Source organism: Vombatus ursinus, unplaced genomic scaffold (assembly GCF_900497805.2).
Source record: "Vombatus ursinus unplaced genomic scaffold, bare-nosed wombat genome assembly UNPS02014810.1, whole genome shotgun sequence".
Lineage (NCBI taxonomy): Eukaryota > Metazoa > Chordata > Mammalia > Diprotodontia > Vombatidae > Vombatus > Vombatus ursinus.
In genome coordinates, this window is record NW_020954588.1 from 29,963,294 (window position 1) to 29,979,683 (window position 16,390).

The following is a 16,390-nucleotide window of genomic DNA, read 5'->3' on the forward strand; positions in this document are numbered from 1 at the left end:
TTGAAAAGTAGGGTGAGTCATCAAGAATGAAAACTCCTTGAGGTCAAGGACTGATCCCTTAGTCTTTGAATCCCCAGCTTCTGGCACATAGTAGGTGCTCAATAAATGCTGTTGATTGCTAAGCCCAGCTGGTTCATCATGTACCAGACAAAGATTTCCTTCTAAGACAAGACCCCCAACAAATGTTTACCTAAGATTTGCTTGAAGACCTCGAGTAAGGGAGTACTTACTGCATGTGAGGCACATTGGAATAGCTTTTATTACTACAAAATTTTTCCATATGTGGAATTAAAATTATGCCTGATTCACCAGGAGGTATTTGGTAAATGTTCTTGTTGGCTTGTTACTGGACTGTTAGAACTAGAAGAACTACAAATTATCCGGTCCAACTCACCCATTTAATAGATGAAGAAACAGGCCTAAAGAAGGTGTGACTTTGGTGAGTTCACTCAACACAAAGCACAAGTTTTTGTTCCTCTTTCCATTGGCCCTGCTGCCTACTCAGTGAGAAAAACTGTTGTTAGTGATTTGGGGAACTTTTTACTCTCCTTTATTTTTTCTTTGGTTCCTTTTTTTGAACATTCTCTATGTACTTAAAACTGGGAAGGACACCACAAGAGAATTCGTAACTGGAGTTAATTTGTTTGAACTATTATGTTGTTGGTTTCTTCTGCTCTTAAAATTTGCCTGCTAGGTCCCTGAAAGGCCAACAATCATTTATAGCCTAAATGAAGCATTTTTTAGGTAAATCATATTAGCAAATTAGTAATTATTATCTGAAGAAACTATTTCTTAATATACCAAATGCAACAATTTTATGAGCAAGCCAAGTTATACATAATACAAAATGATTTTAGTTCTTTATGAGACATTTTTAAAAAAGGAACGTATTCATTTTCTAATACATGTTTATAATTTTTTTTCTACCTTAGGAGAAAAATGAGAAAACTTCTGTGTTTTCTTTTCTTTTTTTTTTTTTTGTTGGGTGAGGTTGTCAGGGCTAAGTGACTCGCCCATGGTCACACAGCTAGTAAGTGTCAAGTGTCTGAGGGCAGATTTGAACTCCGGTCCTCCTGACTCCAAGGCAGGAGCTCTATCCACTGTGCCACCTAGCTGCCCCTGTGTTTTCTCCATGGCTTCATTAGTTAAAGAAATTTTATATCTGTCTCTTCCTTAAAGAAAGAATTAGGATGGGAAAGAAAACATTTGTTTCCCCCTACTATATTGTATGAATTTGGGTAAGTGGAGTAGGATTTTATGGCATTCCAACAATCCCACAATTTTCAGAAAATACTAGAATGAATCAGTGCCCTCAGACATGGAAGAATCTAGCATGTTCTTTCTATTGGTGTTTCCAGCCTACTTTCCTTACTCCTTCTTTAGCTGTTTGGTTTGGGAACCTCCAGAGATAACGTCTGGGCTTTTTCAGTTGAGCGCACAGTTACTGATCGCCCAGTACGTACGTGTCATTTTGCCAGGGAGAGGTCCTAAGCACAAGTGAGAAACTGCCTGTTCCCTTCCAAACCCGCTTGTCTCTGCTGCCTTCTTGCCTGGTGCCTCTGGCGGGGCCCCGTCCCCCTTCAGCTTTCTTTTGAATAGCATCTTCCCCCATTTGATTTCAAGCTCCTTGAGGGCAGGGCCTGCCTTTGCTTCTTTTTTTTTTTTTTTATTTTAATTTTTTTTATTTTTAGGCAATTGGGGTTAAGTGACTTGCCCAGGATCACACAGCTAGTAAGTGTCAAGTGTTTGGTCTGAGGCCGGATTTGAACTTGGGTCCTCCTGACTTCAGGGCCAGGTGCTCTATCCACTGCACCACCTAGCTGCCTCTCCTTCTTACCTGTATCCCTAGCAATTAGCACAGTTCGTAGCGCATCATGGCTTAGCACGGTTCTTGGCACATGGTTGGTGCTTCGTAACTGTTCATAGGATTGTATCATATGGAGTTTGCATTCTGGAAAGAGGATATAACATATAGATAATTATAATGCAAAATCATGTAAGATCATGGGATCATAGGCAAGACCAACCAATCCTCTCCTTTTATAGATGAAAAAACAGGAGCAGCTAGGTGGCGAGGTGGATAGAGCATTGGTCCTGGAATCAGAAGGACCTGAGTTCAAATCCAGTCTCAGACCAGACACTTAATACTTACTAGTTGTGTGACCCTGGGCAAGTCACTTAACCCCAATTACCTTCCCCCCCCCCAAAAAAAAACCAAAACAAAACAGGCAGACAAAGGCGATGTGACATGCCCAGCATCACATAGCTGGTGAGTCTCTGAGGCACAATTTGGACATGTTGTGAAATAGCATATGGTAAATACATCCACCAAAGGATAAAAATCAAACAGGCAGAAGGGCCAACGTTTTATACTAGGGACAGGAAACAGGGTGGGCAAAGGCCCCAGAGCAGCAGAGCACAGGGTGTATTGGAAGAGCAGGCCTGTAGAAATCATATGAGGAAAGCTGGAACGTGTCACTTTTGCCAGATTGTGGATGGCCCGAAACGTCAGGACGGGGAGTTTGCAGTTTAATTGATAGGTGTAGTAGTGGGCCAGCGGAGATTTTTAAGAAGATGAATGATATGACCAGATCGAAGTATAAGCAACAAGATGAAGGATAGATTGGGGAGTTGAGGAGTTGAGACCCGGAAGGAAGGCCTATTAGGAGGTGATTGTTGCAGTCTGAGCCGGCACGAGGCGGGAGGGGTAAGTATCAGAGCTGGTGGAGAGGACTCAGGAACCAGTTGATGAGCATTGAGGGAGATGACAGAAGCAACAGTGATGCCTGGCTGGGTGAATAGTAGGGACAGTCAGAAGGAGGAACCAGGTTTAGGGGAAAAGATATGTTTGATTATGTTGAGTTGGAGGTGCCAGTATCTTCTAGGTGGAGATGGTCTTTAAGGCAGCTGATTTTGTAGTCATCTGCGTAGAGATTAATTGTGGAAGCTGTGGTGGCCTCAGACAGAATCTTGGTGAACAATGACAGTATAGGGCTGGAAAGAAGAGGAAAAAAGGGGTGCTAGCTGGTAAAAGAGTGAGAGAAAGAAGAGTTATCAGAATAAAGGAAGAAGCCAAAGAGCGGGATTTCTTTGAGCTTGTGGGAGGAGAGAGACGATGACAGACGGTCAGGAATATTAGATACTGCAGCAAGCGAGAGGCCCAGCTGTTGGAATGGTTCTCGTTAGGAGGACACTGCCCGGCCCTTTGCCCCTTGGAGGTGTCTCTTCCCTCCATACCTGTCTCGAGGGATTGCTTGCCTTCTGCCCAGTTCCTGTAGACGTCATCTCGCTCCTTTCTTTTTCATTGTCTTATGCTCTGGCTTCTGTTCATCCAAGAATGAATGATGAATGAATGAATGAATGAATGAAAGGCTGGCATTCCTGGGGAGGAGGAGGTCTGCACTTAGGTCAGTAACGACAAACTCAGACAGAAGCAGATGTCGGTGCCCGTGGACCACCCGTGACAGCTGAGCTCTCCCCTCCTGTGCTTTCCACGGTGGGGAACTACAGAATGTTTCCGGAGCGCCTTCCCCATGCTGGTGGCTCCATGTGGAACATGGGCAGAGTTCACCTCTCCTGCAGCTTCACAGAGTGGGCCGTTTGAGAAGAGCCCTCCGGACTGCTGAATGTTGTAACTGATGCTTCCTCCCTTCTGTTGTCTTTAAAAATAGTCTGACCGTGAAACACAGAAACAACCAGCCTCGTTTTTTTCAGACCAAGTGGATCTCCCTGCAGTGGCATCAGTCAGCGCATCCGTGATTAAGTCCCCGACAGACCCTCCCCACGCCTCTGTCCCCCCACCTCCACTTCTGCTTCCGGCTGCTGCCACACGGAGCCATGGCACATCTCTGCCCAGCAGCGTTCCCAATGTAGAAAACAGACCTCCCCAGGCTATTGTGAAACCGCAGATCTTGACCCACGTTATCGAGGGCTTTGTGATTCAAGAGGGGCTGGAGCCATTCCCTGTAAGTGCCGGATAAGTTTATATTTTTGGTCACGTGTATTCAAAAAGGTCAAATCTAGTGATAATTTCATAGATTTAAAAAACCTGTTTATTACCACACTTTAAGAAGAATTCTGAAATTAAATTTTTTTCAAGCATTTATGTAGGATTCTTTTTTATGCCAATAAAGTTATGTTTGTTAAATGCACAGTCGTTTTGTTGAACTGAACCAACACAGAAACAAAATCAGAAATTTTCTCTGTCTTGAAAATGAAAATTCCTTTACTTTTCCTAATTTTTAGGGAAAAATAACCAGAAATTTACCCAAACTGACTAAACTCTCTTTTTTTTTTTTTTTTAACTATACTTTAAGGTACCTGAATGGTTAAGAAGTGTTCACATTGGAAACAATGTAGTTTCCTAAACACTGTGCATTCATTTTTGTAAAATTTTGAGATCTAAATTTTTTTTCCCTTCCTCTCTCTCCATCCCCTCTCCCCACACAGCAAGCAATCTGCTTGAGGTTGTACGTGTGCAGTCATGTTTCCACACCTAAGCAGTCTGGCACTTTGAGAGGGGCCTGTGTGTGATTATTCCTGCCCCGCAGCTAACCTGCTAGTGACTCTGAAAATATGGATGCTTTGGATTTCTGGTTCCTATCTAACAAGTGGTTTTATCAGGATTCTTGTCCTTTTAAAATCTCAACTTTAAGTCAGAGAAGCTCTTAAAGAAAATTAAAAGTGTTGGCCCCTGCTCTGGTCATGTGGTTTCTGAAGCAGCCTTGGGCTTCAGGCTGGCTGAAGTCTGGCTATGCCAAGACTCCCTGGCAGTCTGGGGAAGCCAGGGCTAGAGCCCTTTCTGGAATCATGGTTTTAAAAAAAAATCCTGTCTGAAAGAAGTGCTCCATTTTTGTTAGAGGTTAGTGAAAATAAAGCTGTTTTTTTTTCCCATCCACATTCACAGACCACTTCCTCCCTCTCTAAGTCTATCCAAGACCCCCTTGGTAGTCCATGCCCCTGACTTAGAGGATAAAATACAAACTTCAGAGATGCAGCAGGCTGTCTAGCAAACCCTCATTTTGTAAATGAGGAAACTGAGGCCCAGAGAAAAGAAGAGACAGAGGTGAGATTTGAACCCGTGTTCAATCCCTGGCTTCCAGGATTCTCACTAGTGAAAATCTTCAGTTGTCTGTTTAGTTTGCTTCATATTTAGTAACTATTTTCTAAAAATAGATTTTATTACTCTTGTATCTCTGTCAGAATTCTTAAAGGACAGAATAGATACATAAATTTTTTGCTTTGCATCGATTTACATTGAAAGAAATTAATGTCAGTGCTCAGCAGCCTTTCTGCCCCCTCCTTCTGTGCCATGTCTGGTGGGAGCTCCTTCTGAGGGTCCAGCTTTTTGTCCTGGCCTTCTTTGTAGCGACTCCTCCGTTTGGTCTCAGCTGCACTAGATTATCCACTGCATTCACGATTTACTAAACCAGTCTCCCATTGTGGAACATCTGAGTCAGTGTTGGGTTTTTGTTTTTTGGTTTGTTTTGTTTTTTAAGTCTTTGAATAGATCACTCGTGTCCCCAGTACTGAAACTGCTTGGTCAAGTGGTGTTCCTTTTGTGACCTTCATTCCATACTGCCAACCTGTTTTCCAGTATGTTACTGTATTTGTTTTTCCACAGTGCGTTATTGGGCTCTTTTTGCTGGTTTGATTACTGTGAAATAAAAGGGGTAATAGATAAATTCGGGTCCTTCCTCAGACACTTAGTGCTAACATTGTGAGCCTGGGCAAGTTACTTAACCTTTATCTGCTTCAGTTTCCTCATCTGCAAAACGGAGATACCAATAGCATGTACGTGCAGAGGTGGTTATGAGGATAAGATGAGATGATATTTGTAAAGTGCTTTGCAAATATTACAGCCGTATGTAAATGCTAGCAAATGCTAGCAGTGTTGTAATTATAGTATCTCCATATTGTTTTAATTAATATCTGATTATTAGTGATGTTGAGCACTTTTTCAAGAAATTATTGACAGTTGACAATTCTTTTGAAAAATTATCTATTTTATGTCCTTTGACCATTTCTCCTCTGTGGTCTGACAGTTACTTTTGTAAATTTTGAGTAGTTTCCTTATGTATCTTAAATATCATATTTTATCTTTCTTCTAAGTGCTTACAGAAGTCACTTCTAATTAGAGTGTCACTTCAGAAACTTTTTAAGAAACGTTATGTATTTAAATTGACTGCCAAGCATATCACAATTAATGTATTTGAGTATAAGGCTGTTGGGTTTCCTTTAAATCCTTTCTAGGATTAAATGTGCAAATTTCACATCCTTTGAGTAGATGTTCTCTGGAGACCTGTAACATTTGTGTGTTTGTTCAACTTGTTGGATTTTTCAGAATTTAAGAACAAAACAGCTAATTGATTTACTTGAAAATGAGATGTTTTAATTAACTTCATTTTCTAAGCAGTGATGGTTAGATGTAAAATCCTTTTTATCTGAACTTTTGTTGAAACTCTACAAGATGTTAATTCAGTTTTCTGACTTTTTTAATGTAGTACACACATTTGAAACTTTTGGCGATCAAAGATTTTGTGGTGTGTGTCATTCTATGGTTCATTCTTTTTCTTTTTCTTTCCTTCCTCCACAACCAAATTTATTTTTTCTTCCTTATGTTTTGAATGTTGGCAGTTTGATAGTTTAATAGTCAATTACTAAGTACAGTCTTGTTACCTTTAAAGTTAACGTACAGTTCTTTTAAGAATTTTTTATCTATTCAGCTAGTTTAGTGATCTGTAAGTAAATTTAACATGAGAATAGTATAATTTTCCTCTCAATTCAACCATTATAATTTTTTCACAAGTATAATTAGAAGAGGTTAGGAGTATATTCCACCTTTCAGTGGAAAAGTTGCAGTGAAACATTTATATATGAATGAATGGAATCTTTAATATAGATTGGATGAAGGATCCTATTTTAAATAATCAGTGTATTGAGGCATTGAACTTACTCTTCCAACCTACGTGAGCACAAACAAGTTGGGTTCCTAGAGCAAGGTTATATCTCCCTCTTAAGGTTCCAGGGGTACCCCCAAAGAATGCTGGGGGGCTGTCTATCTCTCTAGGCTTCAGCTTGAGCTCCCATTCTGGACTGTTTTCCCCAATATCAACCACCAGTTATGGTGCCCCAGTTTGATTTAATCAGCCCAAATCATCTAGGTTTTTCAGAGAAATATTTACTGTGAAGATGTAGCAGGAGCAGTAGTAGAAACATTCACAAACCTTGAGAGCACATGGCTTCCTTATCTCTTCAGTCCTTGGAGAGAGTAGGCTCCAACCTATAGGAGTTTGTACCTAGCATTTCCTAAGTTCACTTCCAAATACAGCGTAGTTGATGGGTGGGTGAGGCCTCATCTCTGCTACTGCTGGTCTTTCTCAAGCAGACTGCTCTTCTTATTGGCAGTTGACATTTGACAGCCCAGACCCTGGGCTGGGTCGCCTGCAGAGTTTGGACTTAGAGTGATCACTCTTCTGACCTTTCAGAGGTCACAGGTCCCTAACCATCTTGAACACTCCCTCATCTAAAAGCAGGAAGAATAAAACTACAAATCAATTTCTGGACATGAAAAGAGGAAATTAGTTTTTATAAAACTGTTGCATTTTTGTTTTGCTGGATTGTTTGTTTACTAGTACACAGCCCCCACCCTCTCCTTTCCTCCCTGAACAGGGCATGAAGTCTGAGCCCTTCTAGTTTTCTCCTCATAGAGGAAGGAGCAGGGCTCAAACCCGTCATGTGGAGCCCACACTCGCTTGACCACTGAATTTGACCTGACTTCCATTGTGCTAGTGCTTTCATCCTTGTTTACAGTATTGTAGTAGTATTCTGTATGCTATCCTTTTGGTTCTGTTCTTTACTGTCAGTACATACAAATCTTCCTGTGTTTCTCATCATTCGTATTTATCCTTCCTTGGGACAGTAATTTGCCAGTCCATCCATACGTCCCCATTTGTTCTGCCATTATCCACTTTGTGAGCATGTACTACTATTTCTATCTTTTTGCTATTACAGATAATTGTGCTATAAATATTTTCAAACCTATTGGACCTTTTTGTTCTGTCCTTAACCTTCTCAGGATATAAAGGTAGTGGTGGGATCTGTGGATCAAAGGGTAGGAACAGTTAAATAACCTTACTCACAAAATTCAAAATTTGGGGAAATTATTTATTTGACCAGAAGATATCTTACTTCGTTTTTTCCTCCCTTATGTTAGGTAAGTCGTTCATCTTTGCTAGTAGAGCAGCCTGTGAAAAAAAGACCCCTTTTGGATAACCCGGTCATGAGTGGCATGTGTGTCCAGGCGGAGCTCCAGAACAATACAAAACATGCTGATAATTCATCGGACACCGAGATGGAAGACATGGCTGCTGAAGGTCTGTAGCTTGCATCTAAAATAAGTCTGAAGTGGGTTGTGTTCCTTTTCACCTTTGACGTTTGGGATTTGATGCTTGTCCGTTCCAGTTCTCTGGTGTTGATGCTTTGAAGAATCTGGGCTTGCCTTGGTGGGGGCACTCCATCCGTCACTGCATGTGAACATGCTCCTTCCTTCTTCATTCTGTCCATGGGCTCCCATCGATCCTCAAGGGAAGGCTTTCCTTTGATTATTTTAGAATCTCTGGGCTGCTTGTATCTCTTTCAAAATAAATGCCACATTCCTGGGGGGTACAAACAGATTACAGCATGTTACTAAGATGACTTGCATGCCACGAGGGATAAACGATATTTTGTTTTAATGGTTGAAATTGCTCACTTTTTTCAGTTTCATCCATACCATTATCAGTTTATTATACATCTGTATGTGAATGGCTGGCTTCTGGAAAAGTTCACTTCGTTCAAGAATTAGCATTTTCCTCCTTTACGAATCTTAGAAAAATGAAATTGCACCCTCCCAAAAAAAGTATTCTTTCGTTTCTTATTAATGTTGTGCTGGTTTGGTTTCCTATGTGAGCTAGAAGGTTAGCATAGTATTATTAGAAACCTTAATTAATAAATTTTTCTCATGGGCCTCGTTTAAGATACTTTTATTTCAATCACTAGAATGCCCTCTTTGGGTCAAGTACAACACTTTAGCTAAGGAAGTTTTTATTTTGAATTAAAAATAGGAAAAATAAATGTGCTGAAACAATTTTTGATCCCACATACTTCATGTGTCCTTTCTGTGCCTGCAGTAACTACTGTTTGTGCGTAAACATTTTCCTGCTCCATTGGGTTTCCGATGTGCTCTCTTGTGTACACAAGTAGGTAAAACATCAGAATTATTGGGTTTTTATTATTATTGTTCAACATATTTATGAAATAATTCATGGCAAATAGAGGATTATGGTGGGTGTGCAGGAGTGTCACTGAGAAAGAAGAACCCCTTATTCCGGATGCATAAAATATATAACGTGTAAGTCAAAGTCAGTTTTATTAACAGTGATTGATTTCTATATTTCTGTGACCCTGCTCCTTGTGTATCACATACCTTTGTCTCTTGAGAGAAATGAAAAATAGGTACTTACCACAAAATGATTGGGAACTCCTTAAACTCCTTATCCACAGTGGGGCAGATCTTAGGCCTAGGGATAATTTAGTTTTTCTTAGCAAGTAGCACATCAGATTGGTCAGTACCATTCAGGTGCTAGAAAAGGGATTTTAGAACTTATCTCTTCTCAGTATTTTTAGATGAGAAATTAAACCATGGACCCTTTTTTGTGTTAGGGTGCTCCCCCCATGGACCACCTTCCTTTCCCCATTTGTGTGGTCAAGGAGGCCCTTTCCAGCTTTGAATCTGTGGTGCTGTGATCATGATCTCACAAAGAAACAGCAACATTGCCTCTATTCTTTAGTTTTGGCGGGGGGGGGGGGGGGGTCTTCTTCCTAGCTTAGTGCAGTGCTTTTCTTCATCCAGAACCACCCATTCTATGTGACACATCTTCCATATCATGGGTGAACACCTTCGGTGAACCATCTAGCACACTTGGCTTGACACCAGCGCTCAGACTGTTGAACAGATTTGTCTCTGAAGCTGCTTCTTGATGTGGTCTCGGTAATTTTGATGTACAGTATGTTCATGTGACAACTTGTCTGAGTGAGTCTTCAGGTCTTCATTTTGCTTTTCTTTCTCAGAAAAAAAAATACCACATGAACATTGGTATGTTGGCTAGTGTGATGGGAGATGTGCTGCCTAATATCCAGACAGGAGAAACATCTGCTGTGTTAGTAAGGTTCTCCCAGTGCTTTTATTAAAAGATGGAAATAGAAGCCCACGTTAATATATGGCTTTGAGGCTCCCAGAGTGCTTTCATCACAGCAGCTTAGGGGAGAGGCAAGAAGATGGTCTGTGGTTATGAGGCATGGACCTGAAGTTCCACTGCTCAGCTACACCCTGCTGACCTACTGTATTAATTACATTCAGCCTCTGATGTAGGGCAGAGCCTTGGTGAAATACACCATAATACTAAACAATCTGGCTAAACGGGATCCTGGAGCAGAGCGATGAAAACATGCATGGCTTGGATGCTGTGCACCTGAGGAGGGACAGCCTACTGAGTTCATCCTGTTTTAGAGAGGCATATTTTAGAGAGGCCCTGAGGGTGGGCCATGAGCTGTGTCCATAGGAGAGTGGGGGGAGGAGCAAGAGGAGATTGGAATGGAAAACTGTGGGACAGGGCACAGTGTTGTCAGGGATTCCAAACCACTCATTCCTTCGGAAGCCCATCTCTTGGGGATGCTTTGGTGAAGGCCATGGTCTCCAGAGAACTAAAATGCTCAGCATGCATAGCATGTTTCTCCTGTGTCAGCGCTCCATGGCCTGAAGTGTAGAAAGTAGAATAGAGCTTCTCAGCCTTAGGTCTGGAAGGGGGGCCGCAACGCAGGGTCACAGAGGTGCACGGTAGCAGAGCCTGGACTCACCTTGAATACACAATCTCCTAGTTCAAACCCAGTTTTCTTTCTGTTTTGCCACATTGCTCAGCATTCAGGATTCATGTGTCTGGTGGTAGGATAGTATCACAGTGGAAAGGAGATGGGTAGCCTGGGAGATTGCTGTACCCTGTGATATGAAGGAGCAAGGAAGGGCCTCAGCTTGCCAAGTAGAACATTTATGGAGGATTTATTAGGAAACATGGACAAAAATAATATTGAATCAGGTATAGAGGACTTGTGGTCCATATCAGGCAAGGGAGTACCCTCCCTGATGAAATCTCTGGTTTGCTCAGCTGTCAAAATATTCTTGGTAGGCATACAGGCACACTTGTTAAAATTCAGATATGTGATGGTATTGTCTTAGGTTTCAACCTTGGCCTTAACGAGGCATGAAGCGGGGAGGGGGACGATGAATGTCTCAAGTTTAGACTCTCTTCCTTCTTTCCTTAACTTTGTTACAAAATTCCTTTCATACCCTCTCCCTCAACACCTTTTTTTCCTGTGGTCAGCAGGCTCCTTCAGTGGTCAGGATTGTTGATATGATGTGTCGTGTCTTGTATTTTTGAAGTTTAATTTTTTTTGTTTATTTTACTCAGTATTGCTAGTTAATCATTGTGAGCTGTAAAATGACGTTATCTTTTTCTGTTTTCTTTGACTCTTCCAGTAATTTGAAGGATGTTATTTTTTTAAATGTCAAAACTGTCAGCTGATGTTTCCCCTCCTCACCCACCATTTTTTTCATTAGAGTTTGGCAATCATGAATTCTATTCTGAACTGTGTCTGTGTAGTGATGGTGTGGTGAGCTAATATTCTGCGACACAGGGCCTTTAGTAGTGTCCACCTGGTCACAGAGAAAGTCCATTTGGCCTTGATGTTACCCTCAGTCTCTGGTGGTTGTGGTTGAGAGGGATACTGTGGGGTTGACTTTGAGGTCCAAGTCTCTGGGCTACCTCTCATCATCCCAGCTGAGGGGGAGCCCTGAGGTCTACACAGCCTGGTCCCCTGGGAGCAGGACCAAGGACAAAGACCTGGTCTGGACTGCTGGCCCTCTGTAGCCCTGGGCAAAGTTCTTTCTCCGATTTACTAATTGAAGAAAGATTTTCTCATTACTACTGTTAGAGCAATAAGTTTTACATGTACTTTAAAATACTTTTTAGTAGAATTTTTTTTGGTTTATTCATACATAATAAAGTGTTTCTTGGAACTGCAGGTTGTTGCACAATATTCTTTTAGCCATTCTTGGTATCTTTCACTTGCATTAATATTTTACCATCTGTCTCACCAGTGGCACCATGATGTAAGTGCCTGGCAAACTTCTTAATGAGTACATATCATCCCTATCTCTACATTTCAGGCTCCCTAATATTTATCATCTTAAAATATCCAAATGAGAATTTGTCTTTATACAAAGCTTTGTTAAAACGGACAACACAGAAAGAGCCCATTTGGCATTCACAACAAAAAACCTATTAACCAGAGAAATAATCTTAGTGCAGATTTGTGTGGTTTATGATTATAAACATGCAGGAAAAGAGTCATTAGCTTCTACTTGGCCAGTTCGGATTTTTTTTTTTTATTTGTTTGTTGTATTTTCTTTCTAGGCAATAGGGTTAAGTGACTTGCCCAGGGTCACACAGCTAGTAAGTGTCATGTGTCTGGTCTGAGACCAGATTTGAACTCAGGTCCTCCTGACTCCAGGGTCGGTGCTATATCCACTGTGCCACCTAGCTGCCCTGTCATGTGTACTCATGATGAGTGCTTCTCTAAGAGTAGTCCATAGTGGTGATCCTTAAGGGTCTTCCAGATAGGGTGGTCTGTGGGCTAAGTCTAAAATCCAAAAAACTTAAATTGATTTTATGTACATGAACATTGCATTAAAAATGTAACGGTCACTTATCTAGACAGGCTTCTGTGCATTGTTAAGAGGGAGAGAATGGTGTGGTTGGTCTGCAGAGCCGTTTGCTCTCCCGGGGCCCCTAAGCTACAGTCGAGGCTGCTTACTCTTGAAGGCTCACAAAACACAGTTATATTTGGAATTTTTTCTTCTTTTTTTTTTTAGAGGGATTAGAGGAAATGGACAGTGAGTTGCTCAAGTGTGAATTTTGTGGGAAGATGGGATATGCTAATGAGTTCCTACGTTCAAAACGATTCTGCACTATGTCATGTGCCAAAAGGTATTTTTTTGGTCTTAATATTTACTGAAATATAAAGATATTGGTTTCATAACTAAAGTTATGTATGATGATGCAGGTGTAGAATGGGAGAGTATAGAGGGATAATCATAATTTAGACATTTTCTGGAGCTCCTTTAAACATTCAGACATCAGATTTGCTACTTAGAAATGCTATATTCATAGTAGTAGTGTTGATCATAACTTCTGTTGGAGTAGCAGCAGATGAAATGCTCTATTGTCATAGCGTGGTGAAAAGATTAGTGCCTGAAAGGGCCATCTTCTGTGTTAATGCTGAAGCATGATTGACAATCTCTCCCTCCCCAGCCCCCCAATTCCTGTGAGCCAGACAATATTTATGAAGTCCACTGAGACACTGAAATGAAACCTGGCTTAACTTTATTTTTCCAGTATTTGCAGGAGGCCTGCTTTATTCCCCAATTTTAAAATGACATTCAGAAATTAATCTTACTAAGATCAAAATATCTTTCTCACTTTTGTGTTGTCTTCAAATTAGGAAGATTGTAACTTAAAACATCTAAGAACCAAAAATATGAAAAAAAATAGATTTAGATAATTTGAAAATTGATCATATTCAATTGAACATTTTTAAATGTAAAAAATCCTTTTATCACTTCTTTCTGAAGATGGAACATGATTAATATTAACTTGCTTTTATCCTTTCAGATTTAAATTTGGTGAAACACGCGTTAGTGGTCTAATAAATATAAAGTAAAATACTCCAACAGGAAATACCCTAGATAAATTACACAGTAAATGTCTTACGTTTCTTGGCATTTAGAAAAATTGGCATTCCAGAAAAATTATTCTGGAACCTCCCCCATAATGAAATAGACATCTATGTATATATTCATTATTAAATGCCAGTGCCATTCAGGATTTATACATAGGTGCAACCAAAGTTTTTCTTCAAAGATTACCTAAAATTACCTTTAACTTAATAATACTGGAGGGATTGAAAATAACTATTTATTATTAAGAATAATGGTAAGCAAAATAGATCCTCTGGCTCCTTCATGACACAGTGAAGTACAATAAAATGCTATAATCGCCTCACTTAAAAGAATTTTCATTTAAAAAAAAAACTACAAAAACAAATATTATGTGGTTCTGGCACAGAGGCTTAAACAAATATTGGAAAAATAAAGTTAAGCTGGAACCATATAATATTTGTTTTTGTAGTTTTTAAAAAGTGATATTTGAGGAACAGTATGTTCACCCTTCCCATTCTCTCCCTACCTTCCTCCCCAAAACTCCTGAGCTGCCAGCGTTATCCACAACCTAATTTCATCCCTCTTATTTCTTAGCCCTTAAAGGGGCTGGAGGCACTGTGGGAAATGTTGCCAAGTATGAATTAAAAGAGACTTTCTTCCATGAGCTAAAAACACAAGTGGCTAATAAAGCCAGGGTCTTTTTTCCACTTTTTTTCTCTCTATCCCTTATGGAAAAGGTAAGCATCTTTGGATACATATAAGAGAAATTAAGAAAATTTTATAGTGGTCTTTCCAGAGATGAGTAGAATTGACAACAGTTAATCTATAAATATTTGGGGAGGGACAGATTTACAATCAAAGTCCCAGGCCTAGTGCATGTTTTTCTGTTGGGAAAAAATGCACGCTCTATTTATTTCCATAATTTACTATTTTTTATTTCAGGTATTCTCACTCAAAAACATGAATTGAGAAAAACTATTTTTGTCTATTTACATACTACTCTGATGAAATCCTTAGTGACTTCTAATGATTATGAGACTTTTTACTTCTGTATGTTAAAGAATACCATAAAAAATATTAACCAGTGGCAATTTTAATTGGAATTGAGAACTAACATTTCTGTCTTCCTTTCTTCACATCACATTCCTTCTTTAAGCTCCCTCCCCCTTAAAAGAAAAAAAAAAAGGAGATTATTTCTATGTGCATAGACTTGGAAGACCTTAATGGGTTTGGGTGGGGAGGGCACTTGAGTAGCTCTACCCAGGCTGGGGTGGTTCGGCTACCGCTGGTACCTCCCAGACCCTGCTTTTGTCTCCTTGTACCGGAAAACAGTCACGCAAAACAAGAACATCGAGGGACCTTTCAAACTTTCATGATTCTAATATTCTCTGTATGTGTATGTATCTTTTAGTAAAATGTAATTGAAAATATTTTAATTATGTCAGTGAATGAAAAATATACTTTGTCATTTTAAAAAAGTATTTATCTTTGCTTCTTTCAGAAGTCTATCACATGTACACTGGAGTAGGGGGTGATGAAGCACCTGCCGTTTTGAAGGCTTTAGTTAACATTTTCACTTCCTAGTCTCAGTCATATTTTGAAAACTTTCTTAAGATTTATTTTGTATCTTTCTGCCCCAATTATTTAACATTTTAAAGGAAATTACAATATCTCATAATTATCTTGATCTTTATCCTAAACCTTTTTGCCAATTCTAGCTGAGGAAAGCAACATGTAATAGCAGTTAAACCATTACATACACAGTAGGAATTTTGTTCTAATGGTGTTGGGGAAAACAAGAATTACCCTGTTGTTAAAAGCTTTCTGTATTAGAGTGAGATGTGTCATGGTTTTACCAAGAACACAGGCAAGTTTGTTTAATGGCGAGGTCTCAGTGTTTATTAAAAGTATATGGTACTTTAGTAATAACATTTACTTAATTTCCAAGCGGTATTTGGCAATAAAAAGCTGCTCTCATTTTGAATCATTGAATGCATTTTGCTTGCTTGGGTTTCTTAGGTACAATGTTAGCTGTTCCAAGAAGTTTGCACTTAGTCGTTGGAATCGGAAGCCTGATAATCAAAGCGTTGTGCATAGTGGCCGTCGTCCAGGTGGCCCTGACGGGGCAGCACGAGAACATTTTCCTAGGCAGGTCTGTAGAAAATTTGCTTCCCTCTATAATGCCCTTTTCAGACATGCGAGGAAAGTACAATGCTGTATTTTACTTGTACTGCCTTTTCCAGCTTCCCATTACTTATCCATCTGCAGAAGAAGGCTTGGCTCCTCACGAAGAGCCTGTGCCAACTGCTATGATCACCCGTCTTCGAAGGCAGAGCGAGAGGGAGCGAGAGCGTGAGCTCCGAGAGGGCCGGCTCCGGAAGGCGCCTGACAACACTGACTTGCTCCCGGTGGCGCAGACAGAACCATCAATATGGACAGTTGATGAAGTGTGGGCCTTCATCCATTCTCTGCCAGGTGTGTGGTTCAGTCTTTTGATGGGCTCTTTTTCTTAAGCAGATGACCCAGGAATGGCGTTGGATTTCTACACTGGGTGCACACGATGTCTGTTGAAGTGCT

The 16,390-nt window shown here is 40.3% G+C and overlaps 1 protein-coding gene across 6 annotated transcripts in view; it reads left to right on the forward strand.

Moving 5' to 3' along the window:
• PHC3 (polyhomeotic homolog 3) overlaps window positions 1-16,390 on the forward strand; it is a 61,555-nt gene that overhangs the window by 37,360 nt on the left and 7,805 nt on the right. For all 6 annotated transcript variants that reach the window (XM_027875969.1, XM_027875967.1, XM_027875968.1 and 3 more), the window contains 5 exons: window positions 3,715-3,965; window positions 8,216-8,375; window positions 12,968-13,082; window positions 15,833-15,965; window positions 16,057-16,288. In XM_027875969.1, coding sequence (XP_027731770.1) covers window positions 3,715-3,965; window positions 8,216-8,375; window positions 12,968-13,082; window positions 15,833-15,965; window positions 16,057-16,288 — 891 coding nt within the window. The remainder of the gene's footprint in view (window positions 1-3,714; window positions 3,966-8,215; window positions 8,376-12,967; window positions 13,083-15,832; window positions 15,966-16,056; window positions 16,289-16,390) is intronic.